This window comes from Rhipicephalus microplus, unplaced genomic scaffold (genome assembly GCF_043290135.1).
Source record: "Rhipicephalus microplus isolate Deutch F79 unplaced genomic scaffold, USDA_Rmic scaffold_15, whole genome shotgun sequence".
Taxonomy (NCBI): Eukaryota; Metazoa; Arthropoda; class Arachnida; order Ixodida; family Ixodidae; genus Rhipicephalus; species Rhipicephalus microplus.
The window spans coordinates 10,851,739-10,878,094 of NW_027464588.1; the positions used below are offsets into that span (position 1 = coordinate 10,851,739).

Sequence of the window (26,356 nt, forward strand, 5' to 3'; positions counted from 1 at the left end):
ACGGTCCATTTCTGAGATTCCGTCCAGGCCTCGCGCATTGCTATCGCGTCGACGGTTGCCACCCAACTGTCGGCGTCGTTCCGGACCCCGTGGAATACCGGTAGTTCGCAGACGGCTGGTGGTTGTGAGATGGCAGGTGGTAACGCAGAGATCACCGACGCGAAGCAGTAGAGCTGGTGTGAAAGCTCGATCAGAGAAGACCGAAGCTCCCAGCGTTGCTCCGGTGTGCTTGTCTCAAGGTCGTATGAGGCAGCTACATCCAACACTGCGTTAATGTCACACAGTGCTGGCAACATTCTAGGAGCTCGATTGGCGATCAACGCTGTCAGTTTGTTAGTCTCGGTGCGGAGTAGCGCGATAGTAAGCCGCAGTTCCACGGCACTGTCGTACGAGGCTTCTGAACCGCTTTGGCTCACGTCCGTGAAGTACGTGGTTCTAGTGGTACCTACGGCGGTGACACGCACGTCCAAGGAAGCGTGAACAGCGTTTCTTGGCGGCTCGTATGTTGGAAGAGTACCGGACAGGCAATGCAGTCCGTGGGATGCTTGAACAGCATTCCCAATGGACAGGATCCCGTGCGTATTACGGCCGCGAAGTGGTAGCATAGTGTCCATTGGTTGATGACCTGGTACCACAAAGGAGGCATGGACACCATCCCCTGATGGTCCGATGGGCAGCTGAAGCCGCGGCCGGGTTGTTGACTCCATCGCCAAAGAAGCGTGAACGGCGTTCCTGGATGGAAAAGCCTGCACTGCCGACGAACCACGAAGACACGTTCCGGTAGCTTCCCGCAGAGGGTTCACTTGTCGGCTTGCGCTGACGGCAGAATCCATAGCCAAGGATTCCCTTGTGAAATGGTGCCAGCAACTTGTACTGCAGCCGTCGAGGAGGCCTTGACGCCGTCCCCGAACGGTGGTGGCAGTGGCGGCAGGTGAACCGCTACCGAGGAGGCCTTGACGCCGTCCTCAAGCGGCTCTTATCACGGCTGTCCTGGATGACGAAGCCGGGACGTAAGACTTTTTCTTCGTCGACTGCGCCACTGTAATGTACTAGACAGAGAACAAGAGAACACACCCGATTCTGGGCCAGCTGTTCTTATTCTGTACTTCGTCATCCTCTATTTCTTCTGTAGTCGCGTATGTGCCCGTGCCTGAGCACTGCACTTATCACCATTACAATAGATAGATAGATAGATAGATAGATAGATAGATAGATAGATAGATAGATAGATAGATAGATAGATAGATAGATAGATAGATAGATAGATAGATAGATAGATACGCGCAAATTAGACGAAGTTCGCTAAGAAATACTTCGAATTTAAAAAGGATATAACAAAGTTGGGAGCCGGTTGAAGTCCACAGATGTGGTGCCTTGTCTGTGTATTCCACAACGTCAGAGCGTCAGCTGGGTCACGGAGGGCGAACTAGTCGGTGAGAGCTATTATGGGTGACTGAATCTCCAATAGTCTGCTTTTCAATTAGAGGTTTATTGAGGTAAAATAGTAACAATAAACATTGCTCGAGCACTTTGTCACCCGAAATGTTTATAGCAGCGTACGTGGGAAACACGTCGTTCAGTGGGTCCATTTGCTGTTAACCCTCCGTGTAGGGGTCGATGCTGCCTGATCAAATGAGGGACCCAAATGACGGCTTTGGGCTCTCCCATAGCTTAGAGTACCGAGACTCTAAATCGTTAACCATTTTTCTAAACACATTGGCTGTAGTGGTTGGAATTATATCTACCAGTATGGCTCACTGCTCTCTCATAGTAGAGTACGAATACTGTAAATCACTAAACACTTTCTCTTATCACTGTGTTGTGCTCCATTCAGGAATAAATTTTGTGCAGTGCGTCTTGCTCGCATTTTTCGTCAGCAACGAGACCAGCGCTCCAGCAGGGTCGCTGCTGGCTGTCCCCGCATAGTCAGATCGAGATGAGCAAGCCAGCCCATAACTTACTCTCAATAAGGTAATCGCGTGATGCTTGAGTCACGCGGTGTGCGCAGGCTGTGCGCGCGATGCAGCAGAAAAGGGCATGTTGCGTCCGGCCAACTTCCATCTGTCAACTATGTGCACCTTCGGCCATACCTCTGAGGATGATGTGTCCAAGTCTGAGCGGCGTAACGTGGAACACGCGTCTAAAAATTGTTTCCGGCTACGTTGACTGGCGACACCGGAGCGTTAACATCTTCCACAAAGTCGTCAGAGGAGCCCAGCAACGCTGCGGAGACGCCAAAGTGCGTCCGCAACTTCATCAGTGAAATTCAAAGCCACAGAAAACGAACAATCTTCGAACTCAACACCTTTGAAGGAAGCATCCAAAGCATTTCAGGCGCTGGGACAAGAAAAACTTACTCAGCAATATCCAACCTCCCGAAACAATAAGTGCAAAAGACGAGCTCAATGAACGGTCACCGGTGGGCTTAGAATGTAGCGTGAAGACAGTGTCAACGAAGTGAAGAAAAACCACGGAGTCAAGGAAGTCGCGCACACATGCTGTGCACACCCAAGAAGTGACCGGCAAGGCATCTAGACATTGTAGGAGCCGGTAACTATGACAAAAATTAGGGAGGGATACCTTTTCGCAAGCCGCACGATCGACATCTTTGTCGCCCAAAAATGTTTGTTCACCCGAAAAATCTTCGTCAACCACAAACTCGCAGAGTCGCTCCAAGCCTGGTAGCTCAAGCAGTGGAAGTAAGGTTACCACCTGCGGAACATTCAGAAAGCGCCGAGCGAACTCGCCAAATTGAGATTCATCACCTGTTGTGGGTGAGGACTGAATGCCTTTTTCTTATTTGTGCTGCCCACATCAATCCTTTGCACTTCCTGTTGCCTGTGCTATTAAAATGCTTGCTTCCCCCCCCCTTACGAATACTATGAGTTTGTTGTTTCTGATGTGGGCAAACTATCTAGTTTCCCATATGTTGCTGTCATTCATAATGAAACTCTCATGCGCCATTATGTGATTTCTCTGTAATCCTTGCTATTCTCTCTTATAGTACTTCCATCATGTGAGTTACGTTGCATGTTGCGTGTGCTATTCCTGGCGTTACGATGTTGCTTAATCTGTCTGTTCTATTTGTGCGCGCGGCAAAATCGCTGCTTAAGTTCTTGAAGTGTCATTACGCTGATTTCATCTACTGGCACTTCACACTGGAGATGCCGTGGCTTCCCCTGAGTTATTGTTTTCATGGCAAAAACGATTGCTTTTTTGCCATCATAAGCCCAGCCACCTGAGCCGAGCAACCTTTGCATTACCGCACCACGATACCAATAAGCACGTTCTCTATACCAATGAGAACGTTCGCTAAGTATAGCCAGTACTAATAAACACGCCCACGTCTACTAGAGCAATGAATTGGTGCCGCTGCTAGAGAAAAAAGTTCCATATGCCAGGACTTCTTTACACATATGACAGCCTTAAGAAAGCTCTAGCGAGCATTTCTAGTTTTCTCCGTATACACACTGTTACAAGAAAAGCAGTCAATACACAAGAGAGTCAGTAGAGATAAATAAACCGCATGATTACACTCCCCCCCCCCTTCATTGGCAGCCATCAGCCGTGTGTGAAAATAACACCAAGCAGTGCTAAGCCCAGTGATAGCCTCATGTTTGGGATGGAAAAAAATTACCGTTGACTCATGAAAAGTAATAAGAACAAAGACTGCCTTCTTACGATATTTCATCACAACTGCATGTTACAAGGCGAAAACGATAAAAATGTTTGCTCTCCGTAGCAATATTACTCGGACAAAGTAACTAAATGCAAAGATATTTACGCATAAACCCAGATCTTTACTTGAGCTTTCGAGATACCAGACCGACGAGGCGAAGCCACGCATGGGAACTCGAAGAATACTCATTTAGTAATAATACTTTTTCCCATTCGTTCTTCCCGCGCGTAATTCGAGAATGGAACACACTGAATCCAGTCATTACACAGCAGCCAACATAAGAGAACTTTATGAAACTAATTGAAGGCACTGATCCATTCTAATATAGTTAGCATGTACACTGATCTCCTGTTTTTCTTCACGCAGACCTTCCTGTTTCCAATTGTCATACTAAAATACTTGTCTGCATATAATTATTGTTTAATATGGTTTCTTGATAACAATACTCGATCTGTGTTTTCTTCTTTCTGTGCTTCAATTTTTCTCGACTCCTGTTTTTTGTTGGTGTACCATTGGTGTACTTCGTACTTGGTTATCGTTTAAATAACTATGTATGATTGTTCTATGACCTACTGCTGTGTTCAGTGGTTATGTGTTCTTTATTATTCTGCTTTTTCTTGATTCAAGCGTCGAAATTGTGACAGTGATGCTCACCCCTGTATTAATCCCCATGGGGGGATTGACAGTATTCTATGAATAAAATAACGGAGAATGAGGCTTGCCGTAAGTGACCTTCATACATGCACTTGTTGAAGATACCGTAAAAAGCGTGGGTGACGAGAGAACGGGTCAGCGAGGTTTAATGTGCAAAGGGGTGTAAGTTGGTACCGCTCATGGTAGGGCTCATGCAAACGACAAGGTACTAATCCTAGTCCTCCTCGCGGTGTTAGGCGACTCAACGGTATCAGTTGTAGCAACAATACAGCGTGTCATGCCAGCACTAAGAAGCACACCTTGCTCTGAAATAGGCATATGAATTCTCGCGAGGAATAATCAAGGCTAATGTATACGAATGAGGACAACACACTTACTTTGCTGATTTACACTCGGGAAGTTGGCATCGTATATCTCACGTACAGTCTGCGCCATATCATGTAACAGTTCCTAACAAGGTTTGGTATCAGTTATTTTCTATCCGTTTCACTACTCCTACTTTAAGTAAACCCTTCGTCTGTGAAGATGTAGACCTCGTTATCAGAATTACAAAATCTTTGTTATGGAATGGAATGAAAAAACTTTATTTCAGTCCTGCAGGACGCGCTTAGCGCGTAGCGGGCGTCTCCCACGTAGGGACCGACAGGGAGTACCTGGCGGCCGCTTCGTGGGCCTGCTGGACGGCCCATTGCTGGTCGGCGAGAAGTGAGCTCCTGAGGGACCTCTCCCACTTGCTTGAAGTAGAGTCGGGAGGAGTTGTTCCACACTCCCAGAGCATGTGTGCGAGTGTCGCTGTGTGTCCACATGATGGGCATGTGTCGCTGGGGTATGCATCGGGAAAATAAACGTGAAGCGTGGCAAGGTTTGGGTACGTGTGTGTCTGTAACAGGCGTAGGGTTAATGCCTGGGGTCGGTTAAGTTTCGGATGTGGGGGTGGAAAAATGCGGCGTTCCAAGTAAAAGTGCTTTGTGATTTCATTGTACGTCATTGGTGCATCCCGATTGGTATCTAACCCAACAAGATGAGGTTGCCCTGTGGCAGTGCGGTCAGTAAGTGCGCGCGCTGCATCATGGGCGATTTCGTTGAGGTTGGATAGGGCACCCGGCACCTGGCCGATATGGGCGGGGAACCAGATGACAGTGTGGTGCTTCAGGGCACTCGGGTCCGCATTGCGCAGGATACGTAACGCCTGGTCGGAGATGACTCCGCGTTCGAAGGCTTTGATGGCCGGCCTGGAGTCGCTGTAGATAAATTCCCGTTTGCTGTCGAGCATAGCTATAGCTATAGCTACTTGCTCCACTACTTCGGGTTTTCGGGTGAGGATTGTGGCTGAGTTAAGAGTCTGCTGCGCGGATGATACCGCGACCGCAGCGAAGGCTTGGTTGTTGCGATAGGCAGCGGCGTCCACGAACGAGACGTTGTCCGCTTCCGTGTCTATGCGCTTCAGAATGGCGGTCGCCCGCGCAAGGCGCCTGCCTCTATTGTATTCGGGGTGTACATTTCGTGGTATGGGAGCGATAGTGATAAGGTCGCGGATTTCACGGGGAATTAGAGTCAACTCTGTGGGGTCCCTGGCCCTCGAGGAGAAGAAGCCGAGCTCGCGCAGAATATGGCGGCCCGCCTTGGTGGTAGTGAGTCGGGTCAATAGCACACGTTCCTGAGCTTCGGCGATCTCTTCTAGCGTGTTATGTACGCCAAGCTCGAGGAGTTTGTACGTTGGAGTGGTGATAGGGAGGCCAAGGGCTCGTTTGACCACCTTGCGAATAAGCGCATTGAGTTGATCGCGCTCAGCACGCAGCCACTTGTGTATAGCGGCAACGTAGGTAAAATGACACAAAACAAACGCGTGTACGAGACGCAGCAGGTTATCTTCTTTGAGACCATGGTGCCTGTTGGCTACTCTACGTACGAGTCGTATGGCATTCTCAGTCTTAGTCCTGAGCTTGTGCACTGTTTGGGTGTTGGTTCCGCGGGACTCGATGATCATGCCGAGGACCTTGATGGTGTCTACCCTGGGTATAGTACGACCATCTCTGGTGTGGAGGGTGATATTGCGTTCCGCCGGAGGTTTCCACCCTTTGGGCTTGGCACCCCGGCGTTTGGGCAAATATATCAACAGCTCCGACTTTGCAGATGAGCACCTGAGACCGGTGTGGTCGAGGTAAGACTCGGTGGTGTCGATAGCCTCTTGCAGGGCAGACTCAATGAAGCCATCCGACCCTGTGTTTCTTTGTTATCTAAATCTTTGTTATCTTGGTTTTTTCAAAATAATAATAATAAAGTTAAAGACATCTGCCTACCTTCCCAACAAGGTTCAATGCCTGGAATCTCCTATTATATTGACTAATAACCCTTCATTTGTGAAGAAATAGACCTTGTTATCAAAATAACAAAATTTAAGTAGCATTTAGTTTCTTAGAACAAAAAAATAAAAAATCCGCACCTTCCTTTGCTTGTCTCTCTTTTTTACCTCAATAGTGTTCTACTGCTAGTGGTTTGTGACGGAACTTTGAACATGTCCACAGTGGGCAACTTTACAGTTGTGGACAAGAAAATTACACGTTAAGAACACCTCCATAGCAGCTTGAGGTAATACGTATATTTGTCATCTACGAGAACCCATGATTCTTGCGTGATTTATACTAAATTATGGTCGTGGTCTAAAAGCCTTAATTGTCCAACAGCGTTGAACCACGAACGATAATATCACGGAGCATGGGTGAATTGTTTCCTCCTCCTAGCCTCTAAACATGAAACAGATGTTTTTCAACAAGCTTTATAATATACTGTGGGCACATAAAACAATCTTATCTACACTAATAGCTGATTACGGGACCAAACAGTGCATTTTCAGAAAGCCAGATTAATCTTACCACTAGTAAGATCACTATGTAAAAATTTAGTTTGTGTGACCTTACCCGTCACATATGGCAGATGATCTGCTTGTGCTACTATACATGGTACGAAGTAAAGAAAATTGCCTTTAGGAATGGACCGATTCGTGATGTGATTACTTCTGAAAATAAAAAACAGCGTGGCGTCCACCGCCAATTATGGCTCTGATTCAAAGTTCAAAAGAATAGTTTATTCTGCAATGAATACACAGGATGCCTAATGAACATGAACAATCTCGCTGCTGTATTGTGCGTAGTTTTCTATGAAGAGCAATTTGACAAGCACATTATGCTTGCGTTTGCTCTCTATTGCAACAATGACACGACACATTTGAATGCTACCTCGACAAGATTGAAAACCTGAGGGCAGTGATTGAGAAGCCTTGATGACGCAACTTCACGATGCGTTGTTACAATCAAAATCGCTATCAGACCTCATATTCAAAACAAACATATTTTTGTAGGTGTTGCACCTACGGTAACCGTCGTATTAAACTGAAGCTATAACAAGTGCCGCCACTGTTTGTATGGAAGTAAGTTTAAGATAGCTGGCTTACCTTTCTCACGGCCTCTTTAAGCATGTTCGACTGAGTGAGGTTCCGTTCCGCAGGACTTGTACGGCAGCTGAACCGTGGTTGTACCTCCAATGCACGCGCCTTGGCTAGGCTCTGGATGGCTCGCACCAAAACTATCAGAGCATCTTGAGTGAGAGCCGTGTCTGTCTGGACGGAAACACCAGGACTTTTTGCGATAGTTCATTTCAACGCTGTGCATAACGCTCATTCAAAGTATTGATTTCGAATTTTTTCACATGCGTGACTTGACCAACCTTATTTCGAACTTTAGAGAAGCTCTATTATGGTAAATCTTAATATAGAGATCATTTGATAATAACATTATTAATAAAAATGTATCCCAGTCGTCTATTGCCATTTTCTTCGGTGGAATAAATGAAATAATTCGCAGCATATTGATAGCAGTATAATAAGCCTATATAGCAATATATAGGCTTATTCGCATTATTCATGGTAAAGACCGATTCCTGCGTCAAGAGAGAATTATAAAGGATGATCCAACTGTGACTGAGACCTACACGCATGGCATACCACGTGTTTCTTATGCTCAATACTTTGCAAATTGCAATGTTGCCCATCCTCTTTCCAATATGTGGGGTAGCAGACTAGTTCTTCTAAACTGGTTAACCTCCCTGCCTTTCCTTTGCAATTACAAGTTTTTTCTTCACCGAGAGCGCGTAATCAAATCCAACTAACACCGGTACGTCATGAGCCCGAGGACGTTTGCAGAAATAACATGACATGAAGGTGCTTGGCTAAAAGTATACTTCCTGAAAGCGATTATGATTCGTTCTAAAAAGCAGTGCCAATAGATGTACATCAATATATTGGAAAGGCCTGAGTCCTGCGTCCTGCGTGTTTCTCTACCCAACGTTCTTGTCCTTGTTTTGATGCTTAGTCCCCCGAGTTTTTAGCAACTAAGGCAGTTCTCACTATACACCAAATACATATTGTAATATTGCAAAACATTGTATTGTTGAGTCTTTTGGCGGAAAACCTTGCGTAGGAGGGCACAAGTCGGTTCGGAAGAAAGAGAGAGAAAGACAGAGAGTAAAGGCAAGAAGGTTAACCAAGCTTGACTTTGTTGGCTACCCTACACTTGGGGCGGGGGAAAGAGTTTGGAACAAAGTACACAAGACAGGATACAGGCTTATTCGCGAGTGCACGTCTTTTCTGTCTCGTGAACTTTCTTCCGAACCACTTGTGCTCTACCGCACACAAGATTATATTTTAACGTGAGAGCCTTAGAAAGATCGTTTCACAGAAATTCTGGTGTCGGCATAGGTGTTTACGTTGTTGGTGTGCGAAAAATTATCAGTGAGCGAAAAATCATCATCTTTCGCGTTACTCAAAAATTGAGAATGATGCAAATAAAATAAGTAAATGATGAACATTCCTGAAGAAGAGTAAGGCCCGCACCACAGTTGTTTGGGTCCGATTGGCGATTGAATACGAGTCGTTTGCGTAGCAAGTGGATGTTGTACCACACGACCACGCCTCTGCTTGTGAAAACAGCGAAAAAAACTTGATCAGCTTGAAAATGCACTGAAAGTAGCTTCCATGCTTTCCCAACACACGCGTCCTGTACACATGCTTCACAATGCAACATGACATTTTGCATAATTAATGCGGGGCGCAAGCCTTCGTTGGCAATGCGCGTAAGAATTTGTGATTATTATTAAGGATCCGTGGTTAAAGGCCGGTTACCCCCTTTAAAAAGGCAAACACGGTACTGCACCTATTCTCTTAAGGCCAAGTATAGTAGGTGCATAGCAAACTTGAAAAGGTTTTATGCACTAAATGTTTGAAGCACGCACTAGTAACAAGATGTTGCTATTACGCCCAACTTCTAAAAGCGAAGTTTTATGCTCCTCGAATTTTTGGTTAGCCTTAAGCAAGTATTGAGGAAAAAACAATTATTATCTCTGTTTGTTCGTGTAGTTGTGCTAGGACAATAGATGTGAGAAAATTATCGCAAAACAATGGAGCTATTTGTGTCATGGTAAACGTGGTAGAAGCTGCAGATATTAGTTTTCAGTGCACGGCTTTTCACGATTAGTACACTGGTTTTGAGAACTCTGCGTTTTCTACAGCGTCGCATTACAGTGCGACTGTTGTGCTCTGCTAAACTTGCGTATTGAATGCAAATAAGTATTTTTCTATGCGAGCTATGTATAATTTAAGACACGTGATTTTCACGTCTCCTTCATGACACAATTTCCGACTAAGATTCAGAGCATCGCTTAGCAAGATCTGCTGAAAGAGTGCCGTTTCTTTGGCGCCAATAACTACCTCGATGTGCAAAGGGAAATCTATTCTTACGCGAGTAGTGAACACCATGTTATTTTCTACGGATGGAGACACAGTGTCCTCGCTATAAGAGATGGTGATTGATGCTCCTAGTTTATACGAGTAAAGTTAATTATTATGGTACGGCTGTTGAATATATGAATTTTACAATATACTGTCTTGCGATGTATTGTGGTTTGAGTATGACGAAGTCGTTTCAGTGACTGTTATGAATGTTCAACGGAGAAATAGAACCCTTACCGAAGTAGCTACATAATGCGAGCCGCTTGACTGATGCACTGTTTTTCCTTGAATGCAGTCACAAGATATCAAGAGTATTTGAGACACGTAAAACGACGTAAAAATTATGTCTAACATTTTCAAGCCTGCTTGCAAAGCAGCTTGAATTATTTACTGTGATGGCTAAGTCTGCAAACAGTGGTAATAAAAATAGACTGCTTTAAGAACTCACCCTTATTTGCTTCCAGGAGACCCGATGAGTCAAGAAGAGGGGGTATAAGCCAGTTTTTGTGTACTTCTCACGTACAGCTCCAATGTCTTGTTCCCAAACCTCTCTCTTCAGAAGCATGAAGCCAGTCAAATTCGTCCCTGAGTTCTGCAAGGCTGTCAGGTCGACAGTGTGGAGGTCCTGCACCATCCAGATACTTGGTTCAAATAACGAAATCTTGGAACCTAGCTTCATAAAAATCATAACATTTTTGTACAGTTTAAACTTCTGTAAATTGTATCATCCTACATAGGTTTATTGTTAGAGCTCAATAACATTGGAGACTCGATGCGCGCTAACTTCAAAGCATTTTATTCCTATATCATTGACAACGAGCGACAATGTATCTCTGTTATATTTTTCCACAAAAGCTCGAATGTATCAGTCAGGTGGTTATGACTGTCACGCTGTGTCCTATTGTGTAATAGGAATGCTCATTCTGACCTTCTAGTTTAAAATGCAGTAATGTACGAGAAATTTCGCATATCGAACAAAATTAAGCGAGAAACTGTGGTTTAATAAATATATATCTTGGCACGACAGCACGACAACTTAATAATCAGTAAGGCCATTTGGTGATCCACGTTTGTAAGACAAGCTAAATGAAGCAAAAATTACATTTGGAAGGATAAAAAGTGAGGCGGAGCCACGGGGAGGTCGTTTTTTTCGAACCCGCATCCTTGTTGTTTTTAATATTTATTGTAAGAACACTATGCAGCCTTTAGGTATCAATGCGATTGTAGACAAAAATGACCCTTGGATAGCATCCACTATTTCGATGTGCGGCATTTCTTCAGTAATGTTTGTAGACGCATTCTGTGAAGAAGGCTTTCTTTAGACATCACGCAGGAAGGTTGCGTTCTTTAAGACCAGGGCTCGGTGATGGACGAGCAAATCCATGGAGTTAACAATTGTAATCAAGAATTTGGTTGCCCCTGTTGTATTATTCTTTGTAAGTAGAACATCCGAAAAAGCACGGCAAAGAGGACAACATTGTCATTTAAAAGAACTCGTCGATGATGCTTACCAGTGTGCTGACAATGAAGTTGTGATACTCATTCACGATTCCAACTCTTTGTGCCTGTAAAAATATTTTCACATTATGTCAGACGTGATGTGTGCTTCATAGAATAAGGGCAATTAAAAGAACACAACAGTATCTATCAGCACTTCTAGAATTTGTGACAAAACAATTATTCCAAACTACTCGCACGAATACTTCAAGTCAAAGTCGTATGACGCTCATGAAAACTGCTCAAATACCGATAGGATTAAGTGACGAAAACTTATAGTTCTATTCTCTATTTTGAACAAATAACACAAAGCAAACAACCCAACGTATTTAAGTACGTATCAATTTACTTTTGACTTAATTAAAGGTGACATACTGACGAAGGTCCGTGTTCAAAGATTTGTTTACTTTTCTCCTGAGGACGGTTTCATTATAGTGACTGAAAAGTAGTTCACCAGATTGACGTAAAGCTAGAATATTAAAGTCAAAGACCCGATGGCCCAGAAAACGACAGTAAAGAAAACGTAACCAGACTCGTACACTATACTCATATCAAAATATAAATGTTCCCGTACATGTCTCAACAAATCACCCAGCTTGTGAGTCGCCACGTCGAGCACAATGTTGCTTTCACCGTTCTTGGCGATCTCCCGCAGAATGATCCCAGGGTTCATCTTCTCCGGAAGTAACCGAAGCGACACCGGAATTGGGAGACTGCCAGGCTGAGTCAAGTGTAAGAGGCCACGCAGCCGCACCAACGCTGCGAATTCGATAAAGGAAATAAAAAATGGCCATCGTTCCACCGATTGCGCCAGCCTTAGATAAATGTCGCAAAAATATGAACAAGCCGGCATTTCAAGAAAGACTGTGCACCAGTGCATTCAGAACTTGTACTTTCGGCACATCCAGTTGGTATTATTAGAGAGCCCTAGAAACATTGATATAAGGTTTGAAATACTTCCGGCGTGCTGGAAGCAGTAAGATGAGCGAAAAATTAATGAACACCGCTTGAATGCAAAATGATACCGACGGTACAGGTGAAAAAAAAGCGTTGTCTGGGTGCATCATTTTCCTTTGCATCACTAATTCACACCAGGTCATGTGATGCACTAATAAGGTGAACATCGTGAAGTGTGAAATAGTGTTGCGAGTGCTAGGGCAAAGAGCAAGCGTAAACAGGATTTCGGTTGACAGTATTGCGCAATATGCTTCCACAAAATTTATGCTCTTGGTTCGTGCGGAATTATTAATATTAAAAATATTTCTTGTTGGGGTTTAACGTGCCAAAACCACCGTGTTATTATGAAGGACGCCGTAGTGGAAGCTACGCTCCGGAAATTTTGACCACTTGAGGTTTTTTAACGTCTAACGTTTTTAACGGTTTTTTAATTACTCTAGCAGGTGTCATCGTAACAAAGAAGTGTCAATTATTATGAGGGTAATGGTCATTGCTAATGCTTCATAAGTATTTCCGTATAATGTTGTTTTTTTTTGTTGAGGAATGGAATGCACTGACATCCTTAAAGCCAGACGTGATAACGCACAGCAAAGCTACAAACAAAATAACCAATTTATTTCAATACACATAGAGTCATGATATTTACAACGAACATACTGAAAAGTTCGTTCGTGATATGTTTTCTTTTTTTTCTCGTAGGGAGTTGATGGAAATAGCCTCGTTTAGGTATTTCGCTGTAGAGTTCAGACTGTTTTTTCAAAAGCGTTCTCCACGTGTTTATAAGAAAAACAAAACGAAGTTTCGCTTCTGAGAGGACAAATATTTTCATATGACCGAGTACTACCGTGGAAGAGCGCTAAACATTTACTGAGCAATAACGTTATTACGGGGCTAAATTCTTAAAAACAAAAAACAAACAAACTTATTCGCTAATCTCGACTGAGGTTCATAAAGTGCTGAACACAATTATGGGTATTTGGCTCCCGCATGGGCTCACTAAATGGCGCATAGAACTTCAAGCCAGGTCGCAAGAATTTTCCGGGCGTGCGCAATCTTCAAAGCTTGCGTGCAGGCACTATTTTCGGATTGGCTGTGCTAGTGTGTAATCAGAACCCAAACAACGTGTCCTACAATATCATGCATTGAAGAATGTGCGTTGTGATTTTTCTTTAGATATTTCTCTATCTAGTCCAGCTTTATCCTTACATCCTGCGACTTCACTTCACCGCCAGAGAAAGCACACTAAATCCCTGAAAGCAATAGGTGAGGTTTCGAACACGGGCACAAGAGCAGAGAGTCAGGCGACAAGAAACGCTTTTAGCATCTGTTCAATGCCCTTTGTCTGTCTGTGTTTGCGTGCACCCTTCCTTTTATGATGAATCTTTAACGAAAAGGTCAACTTTATGCTTTAATAAGGCTCAGCTATAATCTACACTATAAAAAATTGTCGAGTAAAAAGGGTGTCTTTTTCCCCTCAATAATAATAATTGTCATCAGGCTTGCGTGCACTTACTTTCTCGAAAACTCGGCGCTGGCCACTTTCCTATCGAGAATGCAATGTAACCCTGATAATGGGCATGTCGATCATGACCGGAATGTACCGGGCGCAGTGCAATAGCGCAAGGATGGAACACAATATAGATGACGATTATTGTTGTGGGACGAAAATACACCCTTTTTACTCGCTCTTTTTTTACAGTGTAATTGTGTCTGTCATCTTACATGATAAATAAAGGTGGACCAAGTCTCTTTCTAGTGAATGCGCGACGGAGCCAAGCTTACATTAACCACTTACAACATCGCTTGGGCTTAAACGCTATATGCACAGAGGATTCACCAAACGCACATTTCTCATATCGCTTGCATGCTTCAGGGCAGCGAGGTCCACATTAAACACTAAGGTATACGGGCCTTTAGGTGTAGCAAGGAGATGCTGTTGGTTCATGCAGGACATTTCCACATTTTCTATTTTAGCGTCGAGCGAGTGCCCGTTTGTTATGGTTCCTGCGTACATTATTAGATAACGTGCAACGGTCATTTCACAGAAATACAAACAAAAAATAATGTGCCTCGCAAAAAATGTAGTTCTTTCATGGCTGAGGATTCTAGCTCTGGCAACCGTGGAGTGCGGACGCTCGTCTCTCGGCTCCTTCGACTACGGCGCGTTCCGCCGTGCCCGCTCCCCAGCTGTGAATCTACGACGTTGCCGCGTTCCTCGTCACAGGCAGCCAACGACTTCGCTACTGTGCGTTTGCTTTTTGCCGCTGCCCACATCTCTGCAGCTCTGAAGCGGTTTCCCAGGCAGCCGCCCCTGTTGGGGCCTTAGCTGTCCAGGCGTGTTTTTCCTACCATGAGCCAGGAACGCCCATCCACCAGCTTGTCCAAGGTACGTTTTCTCAACCTGAGCGCCAAGGGCGTTCGGCCTATTACCCGCTTTGTTTCGATGGAGCATTTGACTGCCTCCACGACAGTTTCCAACGAACATGAAACGCCGTGGTCGACGGCGAACGCCGACGCGCGTCCCACGGTAGCAGCGCACACACCCGAGGCGAATACTGCGAGGCCGGCAAGTGATCCGGCTGTCTCCAATTCTTTCTCCCAACAACCTGAAGTCGACAATCCACCCGGGGAAAGGATGGAGGAGGCCACAACTTTTTGCGACAACACGGACAACGACGCGGGAGGTTGTTGGAAGACGGTCCAACACAGGCGACGCGCCCGCCATATGCACGCCGAGGCGCAACCCCCCAAAGATACATCGGGCATTCCTTATGCCCCTCAGCAAACCACACGCAAGCGGAGCCAGAATCAGAATCCGCCTCCGCTTCCTTTACACGATGAAAAGATAATTCTGCGACCCCACGGCGGACTTTGCCTCGATAGTTGGACGCGCCCAGAGCTCGCCAAAGCTTTTTGGAGTGCGGCAGGCTTGAACACCAAAGATCGTCAGAACATCATATTCCGCCTGCGGCCCCAGCAGAGCTAGGCAGTCATAAGCACACCCAAGTCACATGTTGCCGACGCATTATACAAGGTGCGGAAACTGAGGCTTGGTCAGCGAGTGTATCCTATCACAACGTAATTTGCTGCCCCAGACAACTCATGCAAGGGCATTGTTCCCGGTCTTGTACCCGGCACGCCGTCGTCCACGCTAGTGGACGAGCTTTTGACACCTGGAACCCAGATTCTTCAAGCACGTATGATGGGGCTGACCAACGTTGCGTTAGTCACCTTTGAAGGATTGAAAGTGCCTCGCTATGTGCGATTCTACGGCGCCGAACTCCGCTGCTACCATCATCGCCCTCGCCAACTGGTTTGCAAGATATGTCACCGGATCGGTCATTGGGCTGACCACTGTCCCACGCCACACGTGCTTATTTGTGCAACATGCGGGACTGACAACCCAGCCCCGTCGCATCCATGCACCCCTCACTGCAGGTCCTGCGATGGAAGCCATCCTACATCCGACCCAAACTGCCCACGGCGCGCTCGCTAGACACCGAACAAGGCGTGGGTGCGTAAAGCTCTGAAAAGAGCAGCGTGAACTGCAGCCCCCCCGCGCATCTACTGCTTCCAAAAATATGGCAACGACTGGACACTCACAAGTCTCGACTCAGGGGACACAGCGAGCGCGTTCGAAGTCTCGCTCGAGATCCCGTCGCAAATCCCAGACCCGTTCCACGTCTCGGTCCAGATCCCGCGGAGCATCAATGTGGCCGCCCGAGAAACGCCCTCCTGACCAAACTGCACCACCCTCACAACAACCCTACAAGAAGGCCCTGCTTACCAACGCCTCTGCCAGGGTGGCCCAGGCCCCCACGGGGCGCAAAGAATCTCGGCGCAAAAAACATCCACACAGGCACCTCGAGAGGTAAGTCGAGCGGCGTATCTCCCACAGCTCATTATAGCCCATACTTCACTTTCTACTCCGTCCCCTCTCACTACCTCATCCTCTGTTCCCGATCCCCTGGTAGAAATTGCCCGTTTACGCCGTGACATGGAGGCACGCTGTGAGCACTTGCAAAAACAAATGGACGCGCTGGTGGCAGACATGGGTACAAGTATGCAGGCGGCCCTCGACCGAATCGAGCGGAAGATGGAAGAACTTCGTATAGGAATTACGGAGCAAGTGAAATTAAGTTATAGAACGTACTCTCGCGCGAGATAATAACATACAAACTCCTGAACCTAGCAGTTACAGCGCCAGCCTGCCACCCGACCACACCTCTCGTCCGCAACATTCAAACGTGGGTAACTCTAACGGGGGTAACCAACGCGCGCATCCCTATACACGCCCCTCTGCTTCCTCTCGTGATGATGATGGCGCCGCGTGACCCGCCACAGCTAGTGGTGTGGCAGTGGAATTGTAGCGGATTCCGTCAAAAACGAGGTCCCTTGCAACAGTACGTTGCCACATCCACAAACCCTCCGGATGTCATTCTTTTACAGGAACCCAATTGCACCCCTTCCTTATCCGGTTACAGCCCGCTCTCGGGTGTCTCACCTCTTGTGAGAGCCCTAGTCTCGAAACGCGTTACATGTCGCAGGCATACGACAAGTAGTGACATTCCTCATCAAATATTGGAAGTTATACGCAAGGAAAACGCGGCGAAAGTTTGTTTATCCTCAATGTATACAGTTCCCCTCGTTCGCGTACACACTGTTTTTACCGTCTGTTAAAAGAATTTGGCAGCCGTGGACGGGTTTGTGTGGTATGTGGTGACTTCAACGCTCCACATGTCGCATGGGGTTGCGTTAAATCGCAAGCCAAGGGAACCCGCTTATGGAATTCCATCTGTAACATGCGATACACACTGCTCACCGACCCGGAGCACGCCACTCGTATAGGCAATAGTGTTTCTCGTGACACCTGTCCTGACCTTACCTTTGTCCGCAATACTGGCCCAGTCGTAGCGCACGGGCCTTTAGAAGAGCACCTTAGCAGTGACAACTATATTGTCGCAACCATCCGGTCGTTACGAGGCGCTCGCAGGCCAGAGCGAAATGTGCACATTACAGATTGGACAAAATTCAGGGAACGCCGCCAAGACCCGCCTGAGGGCCAGGGCTACGAACGATGGCTTGAGTCTCTCGCTTACAATCTTGAGGCCACCACGCGTACAGTTCGTACCACAACTGAGACACCAGACATACATCAGTATTTACTTCATCTTTGAAACGCCCGGAGAGGGTTAACGCAGCGATGGAAGCGACAACGCCTCAACAGAAAACTTCGGAAACGTATAGAAGAAATTACACTGGAATCCGAGGATTACGCAGCGTCCCTCACCAGTAATAACTGGCGACAATTTTGCAACCGCCTCCCAGGCACATTAAGCACAGCTAAAACATGGTCGATTCTACGTTCGCTCACAGACCCCAACACATCAAAGAGAAAAACATTTCAGCAGCTGCACATCTCATTGCACGAGTACCGGGATGATCCTGACTTGCTCCTCACGGAACTAGAACATCAATTCAATCCCATAGGCCTGCCACCACAATACCCTGATTACCCGTATGTGGGTGAGGAGATTGAATTGATGGAAGCCGACATAACCCCGGACGATGTGCGGGTGGTCCTACAAGACCTGCGACGAAACACGGCTCCAGGAGCGGACCAAATCCGATTTTTCATCCTTCGTAACTTGAGTGACGCGGGTATGAACCACATTACCCATATCTTACATGAATACTGGCGCGAAGGCACACTTCCCCAAGCGTGGCGACATGCTGACATTACACTTATCCCCAAACCGGGTAAACCTATAAAAATTGAAAATCTACGGCCCATCTCTCTAACATCATGCATTGGTAAGCTAATTGAGCACGTACTCTTGCGGCGCCTGCAACCTTTCCTGGAAGAACACTTTTCCTTTGCTAACACTCAATTCGGATATCGAGCTCATCTGTCTGCCCAAGATGTCCTTTTACAATTACGGGAGGAAGTCTTAGGACCACCGTCGCGCGCCCAAACGAGAGCACTTGTCACCTTAGATCTCAAAGGGGCGTTCGATAATGTTGCACATGAACTTATCCTTCGCAATGTTGCAGAGTCGCGTTGTGGGGCTCGTATGTACAACTATATCCGCGCATTTCTTCGAGATCGCACAGCTACCATCGGAATCGGGCAGCAACGATCAGGTACAATCCGCCTTGTAGGGTGTGGGACACCACAGGGCTCTGTTCTTTCCCCCACCCTATTCAATATCGCGCTTGCAGGGCTCCCCCGGCTTCTCGATGAGATCCCCGATGTCGCTCACGCTATTTATGTGGACGACACCATTATCTGGTGTACACGGGGTTGCGACGGTGCTATCCAGGAGCGACTGCAGCAAGCAGTCGACACTGTCTCTGAGTATGCGAGAAAAGGGGGCTTAAATTGTGCTCCGCAAAAGTCGGAGCTCATAATCATTCGTTCCCGCAGCCCCTCACCTATGCCTCCCATCACTGTACACGTGGATGGTATACCCATACCACAGGTCAGCCGTGCTCGCATCCTAGACCTACACGTCCAGGCGGATGGCAGGTCTAACTATACTGTTTCCCTTCTATCCCGACAAACTGAACAAATTCTGGCCATGATCAGGCGGGTCTCTAACAGGCGCTCGGGTCTTCGAGAAGAGGACCTGTGGCGCTTGGTGGAGGCATGCATCATCAGCCGTCTTACATACCATCTTCTCTTTCAGCGGTTGACCCAAGCGCAACAACTTCGCGTTGATGCCCTCATTCGTAAAGTACGAAGCTAGCCCATGGCCTACCGCACTATACTTCTGTGATGTGTGGTGCGCGTTTAAAGTGCGCGCCTTCGAAAAGTGCGCGTCACGGAAAAAAAAAAAAAAAAAGGAGAAATACCAGAGTGCACGTGCGGTGCTGCTTAAACAAGAATGACGACGTTAAAGAGCGTCAAGCACGAGGATGCGTGGCAGGACGTGAAGTAAACAAAAGGTAAAACATCCAATGGGCAGCGAACACGGAGATTTCAAGGCCCAATGGCTTGACACCACGAAACAGCAGTATCTCCAATGAGAACGAGACAAGTGGGCCAGAGCTGAAGCAGGAGCCTGAGCAGACCAGAGCAAGGGGAGTTCGAGGCAGGCAGTGCAAGCGGAAGGTCGTCGCCGGACCGGGCGCTGAAGATGAGCCGTTGGGTTCCGGACCCGAGCCTACAGGACTTCAACCGGCCGGGGCCTCCTGCTGTCGGGTTCCCGTTCCAAAGGACCGTGGCCATCCGGTCCTGAACTCCTTTCCAGGGCCTGCGGACTTTGGTTCCGGCAGGCGAGCTACAGCCGTCGGGCTCCGGGCCCGAGCTGTGCGCCCAGCTGCTTGACTAGGTCGACCCTAGTTCCCTGACGCGTCGCCACCAGCCTGCGTTCTCCCGTCTCCGACGTGTACACGCTCCTCAAGCCGAAACCATCACGATTTGGTAGGGCTTTCCGACGTGTCGCCAGCAGCCAGCGTTCCCTCGTCCTCGTCCAGCCCACGCACTGACGCCGGAGTCACGGCGTTCCGGTTTCTCATCACCGCCGAAAACCAACTTGTGGGTGAGACTGCACCGATACTCTTGCGCTACTCTCATCACTCAGCCCCTTTCGAGCGTTAGGTTTAGTTACTGACTTTGAACGTTCTTGTTGGGTGTTTACAGATGTGTTTCGTCATGTCCAGTCAACTGTTTATTAAGTGTTTTGTTTTGTGAGGAATTTTCGCCTTTTTTTACTTTTCAATTAAACTTTTTGTGTGTTTCTTGGAAACCGAACGGCTTTGTCCTTATTAACAAAACTCTCTGAGGCTCAGCCCAGGAGGAAAACAAATCAGCAACAAGAACCTTGCATCACAAACTGGCGTCCGCAGCGACAGGACAAAGTCGTTTGTTTTTCCAGTAGATTTTTTTTTTGACGCGGTTAACACGATGACGAACACGTGGGAGTTAATTGAGTTGGCGGATAAAATGGGACTGACGGGAGCGGAGTTTAGAGTATGGTACGAGGAGCGGATGGAGAGGGAGCGTGAGCAACGGGCTGCAGAACGAAAGGCGGCGAAGGAAAAGCTTGAATTGGTGCTTAGAGCTAAGAAGGAGGAGCTAGAGCGCGTAACGCGTGAAAATAAAGTGTTGCTAGAGCGTCAGACACGCATACTGAAGCAGCAGCTCCAATTAGAGAGGGTGGATTTCGAGCGGCGACTCGAGCTTGCGATGGCGAAAAGGGGGCAGCTGGCGATGCCGAAGGTCGAGCAAGCGGTGAATGTTTGCTCCGATAGCAGCGTTTGCTGGAGGGAAGTCGATTCCTGCAAGGTTGGCCTCGAGCCTCGCGACAGCCTTACTTCGGAGCGAGAAGCTCAGATAGAGGAAGGCAGAGAGGTGGACAGCCAAGAAGGCAGGAGTCATGAGGAGCTTGTTGAAGCGACGGAAAGCTTCTCTGGCTGGGAACATATTACTTCCGTTAGCTGCTTGGGGACCTCTGAGAGGCCAAGCACCTATGAAGAAGAGCGCCTGGATATGGGCGACCTAGAAGCTGTGAAAAATGTTGTGGAGCAAAGCTTCGATAGCAGGGAACAAAGAAGTTCCATTCAGAATGAGGTGTGTATCAGAACGTCTCAAAGGCCGAGCACATTTCAGGAAGAGGTAGGGCTACCTCTCAATAGCTCCATGGAAGGAGCGCTAGAACGTCATTGGGATGATGGCAGCGAATGCCATGAAGGCTCTGATATAGTGGCCACTGATTGTTTTGTACCGACAGAGGTAGCAGCAGGCACCATGTCGATGGTCCTAGACCATACATATATCTCGCTCAGAGAGAGAGGGGATTCTAGTTCACAGGATAGCGTAACTGCTATTTGTCCGAGAAAACACGATGGGAGTGCTGAAGCACTCTTCAAAATAAACAGTATCGAATCGGAGGTGGGCTCGATAGTAGGTATGGAGAATGCCAGACAGGGTCTTGAACCTGAGAACGTGATTGGTTTTGAACCTATAATTAAGTCCACTCAAGATGAGCTGTATAATGACCGAGCACAAGGGCATTCCTTCTCAAGAATCCAAGAACCTCACACGCTTGTCGGAGCGTTTGGGCTTGCTGAGGGCACACCGAGCTTGTGTTCATTAGATGGTGAACTAAAAGAAAGCATTTGTGTGAGAGATTGTGGCATTTGGACATTCGTGTCTCAGTGCGTTTCGTGTCGACGCCGACGGCTCGAGACCGCGCCCTGTTCCTCTGTGACCGGTAAGCGTTCATGTGGCCGGCGGGGGCGCAGACACGCGTTTCAGCGAACGTGCATAAAAGCATGTTTGCCACAGTTACTTTCGAAACGTGCGAGAAGGGCAGTGCGTCTGGTTTGGGACGCAATAACCTGAGTGTAGAGTTAGAAAACCGGTAGCTCTTTCTGGACTTCGACTTTTAGATGCGGACACAAGTAGCTTTGTCCATAGTCGATTTTGTAGTAAAAAGGTTTATTCTGTGTTTCAGAACTTTTAAATGCAATTGGGTGAATCTAAAGTTTACGTGTGGACATTTGGACGATGTAGCGAACTGTAGCCCGGTGATGTGTTGAACTGCGTGGTGCAAATATGTGGTTTAATTGTGACGTAGTGCAGAACGCGCACTCATCGACAGTTTTTTTTTTTTTTTCTAAAAAAAAAAAAAACTTGAATAAAAGGGGGGCGTATGTGATGTGTGGTGCGCGTTTAAAGTGCGCGCCTTCGAAAAGTGCGCGTCACGGAAAAAAAAAAAAAAAAAAGGAGAAATACCAGAGTGCACGTGCGGTGCTGCTTAAACAAGAATGACGACGTTAAAGAGCGTCAAGCACGAGGATGCGTGGCAGGACGTGAAGTAAACAAAAGGTAAAACATCCAATGGGCAGCGAACACGGAGATTTCAAGGCCCAATGGCTTGACACCACGAAACAGCAGTATCTCCAATGAGAACGAGACAAGTGGGCCAGAGCTGAAGCAGGAGCCTGAGCAGACCAGAGCAAGGGGAGTTCGAGGCAGGCAGTGCAAGCGGAAGGTCGTCGCCGGACCGGGCGCTGAAGATGAGCCGTTGGGTTCCGGACCCGAGCCTACAGGACTTCAACCGGCCGGGGCCTCCTGCTGTCGGGTTCCCGTTCCAAAGGACCGTGGCCATCCGGTCCTGAACTCCTTTCCAGGGCCTGCGGACTTTGGTTCCGGCAGGCGAGCTACAGCCGTCGGGCTCCGGGCCCGAGCTGTGCGCCCAGCTGCTTGACTAGGTCGACCCTAGTTCCCTGACGCGTCGCCACCAGCCTGCGTTCTCCCGTCTCCGACGTGTACACGCTCCTCAAGCCGAAACCATCACGATTTGGTAGGGCTTTCCGACGTGTCGCCAGCAGCCAGCGTTCCCTCGTCCTCGTCCAGCCCACGCACTGACGCCGGAGTCACGGCGTTCCGGTTTCTCATCACCGCCGAAAACCAACTTGTGGGTGAGACTGCACCGATACTCTTGCGCTACTCTCATCACTCAGCCCCTTTCGAGCGTTAGGTTTAGTTACTGACTTTGAACGTTCTTGTTGGGTGTTTACAGATGTGTTTCGTCATGTCCAGTCAACTGTTTATTAAGTGTTTTGTTTTGTGAGGAATTTTCGCCTTTTTTTACTTTTCAATTAAACTTTTTGTGTGTTTCTTGGAAACCGAACGGCTTTGTCCTTATTAACAAAACTCTCTGAGGCTCAGCCCAGGAGGAAAACAAATCAGCAACAAGAACCTCGCATCACAACTTCCACATACCGTCTCCTTAATTTAGGAACGCATAACACACTAGGAGGACTACTAGAGGCGCATTGGGTCAGTCACCGCCAACGCCTCTTGCTCACACGTACCGGCCGCTATCTCCTTGCACGGTTAGGGCACTCTTTCCCACCACTTGAACCTGAAGCCCGCCCAATGACCTTATCCCCCGCCCTACGTTAGGTACTGAATATTCATTCCTTGCCGCGTAATATGCACCCAGTGCATGACAAAGGACGGCGTAAAGCTCGTGTGCGATACCTTAACCGCATGCTCGAAAACATCCCAGAATCCCAGGCTCTATACACAGACACGGCGCGCACTCAAGAGGGCTATAGATCCGTAGTGTTGGATGGCACTGAATCTCTGAAGGACTCTGCTGCAATGCGCGGCACTAATGTCACGTACGGAGAAATTCTCGGCGTTGCTCTCGCCATTCGACACGCCGTTCGTGTCCCAGGGGAAGTGTATATACTGACGGACTCGCAACAGGCATGCCGGGCGTTCCTATCAGGACATGGCATTCCGAGAGCGGCACAACCAATTCTCAAACAGATCCCGAAAAATGATTCAGTCACACCTTCCCGCATCCACTTAATGTGGATCCCTGGTCATGCCTCGCTGCCGGGCAATGAACGCGCACATGCAGTAGCCCGCGATATTTCCCTCCGGGCGGCCCGGCGTGGTGAAATGACCAGTTCAGGGTGGGGGGATTTATTGCTGCGTTACGAGGAGATTCTCCGTCATTATAGAAGCGTTCGCTGCACTCACCGTGCGCCACCACCATTCTTCTCGAGAGAGGAAGCAGTGGCACTACGCCAGTTGCAAACCGACACTTTTCCTAATCTTGTCTCCCTGAACAAATTCTGGCCACACTGTCATGCCGACAATTGTTCGGGCTGCGGCAGGTCACCCTCCATCTTCCACGTCACTACCCTATCGAAAAAAAACGAATGGTGGGCATGGTGGAAACCACCACCCACCATTATAGTGGATTAGTGTAGTGGGTGAATGGTGGGAAACGCCCACCATGGCGCATGGTGGGTATGGTGGGCGCTGCAGTGCCGGCAAAACTTGAGCACGAAATGACGTCATAATCACCGTGACGAGCTGTCATAAAAAATAAAAAAGAATTCTATAAAAACAGTATAAAAAATACCCGTCCCGTAAAAAAAAAACAAGTTGCCACGGAGGATCGAACGTGCAACCTGCGGATTCCCATTTGAAGACGCTAACCACTGCGCCACACCAACATGACGTTGTATGGGTGTTAAATACTTAGTTGGCATACAAACTTACGGTTCAACTTAAGTTATGTTTGTCGTGTACACAACATAGACAAAATCTACACCTGCTACTCAAAATTGCACATGTATTAAACACAAGCAACTGCGGCCTGTAACGATTACCACTATGTTAACGGCACTAGTGCTATTTTTTTTACAATTCACAACTTCAAGAAAAAAACCAAGTGGACTGGGGAGCAGCAACAGTTTACCGGCGGGGTCTGCCAAGTTTAATACCCGATTCGCGCTCGTTCTAAAGGGTGACATCTGCTCACGCTTTATGACGCCTCTAGGCTCATTCCATAGATACGCCCGCGTAATTTATTTGATTGAGTATTGGGATGCTTTCCGCGCAATGTAGAGGGCGGTCGCGCCAGCGCAATGCTGTAGCTTTTTCGCTAAAGCAACTTCATAACGGCTTGGCCAAAACGAATGCCGTGTGCCGGAAACATTACGCTTCATGTTGGTTCACCAAGCATACGAATTGCCACGTCTGAGTTCTCGTACAAAAGCTAGAGAAGTGCCGGCGAGTGCGACCGGCGGCTGTCGGTGAGAAGACACTTAATTACGTTCTCTGGGAGTGCTTTAATCGCGTCGCATCGATGTTTGTTGCTTCTTGAGCGGACACCATACACAATAAAAATGCTTCATTTAGGTTCATTGATGCCATGGCTGCGCTGCATTGTCATACTTAATCGTCGAAATCATGTATTCTGAAACCAGGAAGCACGGATAACACAATTGTAGGGGCTCGGTCGGTAGGCCTAACTTTGATGGAAATCATGGTGGTAGAACATGTAGTGTACTGATCCCAGATTGGTACACTATATAGATTGCCCGCCATTATAAGCCCACCCATCATCTGCCTACTGCTTCCCAGCATTATCGCGATGGTGGGCAGAGCTTCTCAGCTTGGTACACCATGTGGCCCACCGTAACAAGCAGCACCCATCATCTGCTTAGTGCTTCCCAGCATTATCGCAATGGTGGGAAGAGTTTCTTAACTTGGTACACCATGTAGCCCACCATAATAATCACCACCCACCATATGCTTAGGGCTACCCAGCATTATCGCAATGGTGGGCAGAGTGTCCCATTATTGCCCACTATCTAGCCTCTGCTTTCCACCATCATTTCCACTTTACCCATCATCTGTACACCATACCACCCATTATGTCCCGGCATAACCACTATATTTTCCACTACGTCCCACCGTAGCCATCATAATTTCCACCATGCCCACTATTATTTCCACCATGCCCACTATTATTTCCACTACGCCCACCATGTTTTCCAGTGTCCACCATGGCAATTTTTCCGATAGGGTATCGAGTGCACGGCAAACCTTTTCCCTCCATTACCACCCCTCCTCCGCCCGCTGCGCAAAAAAGAGCTGTGGGATGACGCCCTCCGCGACGGACCTCCCGAGGTTCTGCGAGCCATCATACAACGGGATCGACACGTCGCCGGAGTCGTCCTAGGGACCCCGGACTAGGGGTCCCTCCCATGCTTTTTGTTCTACTCACATAATAAAGATGTTTTGTCTCTCTCTTCATGGCTGAAACAATGCTGCTCCAAGTAGTTTGCGCTAGACCGCAGGCTAACATATTTTTGTTTTCAAAAATTAAGAAATTAGCACTTCTTAATTTTTGTAGTGACCTCTGTAAATATGTTTCTTGAGTTCCGGGCATGCTTTATGTCTGCATGCATTGCACCGATACATGTTATAGCATTCGCGTCCGACGCAAGCAAACCCTTAATTCCTA

The 26,356-nt window shown here is 47.6% G+C and overlaps 1 protein-coding gene across 1 annotated transcript in view; it reads right to left on the reverse strand.

Moving 5' to 3' along the window:
- The window catches only part of LOC142784680 (glutamate receptor ionotropic, kainate 2-like), a 120,484-nt gene that overhangs the window by 18,676 nt on the left and 75,452 nt on the right, over window positions 1-26,356 (reverse strand). The window contains exons 4-7 of the mRNA XM_075883156.1: window positions 12,187-12,371; window positions 11,627-11,680; window positions 10,564-10,740; window positions 7,785-7,949 (exon numbers count right to left, since the gene is read on the reverse strand). Of these exons, the coding sequence (XP_075739271.1) occupies window positions 7,785-7,949; window positions 10,564-10,740; window positions 11,627-11,680; window positions 12,187-12,371 (581 nt within the window). The remainder of the gene's footprint in view (window positions 1-7,784; window positions 7,950-10,563; window positions 10,741-11,626; window positions 11,681-12,186; window positions 12,372-26,356) is intronic.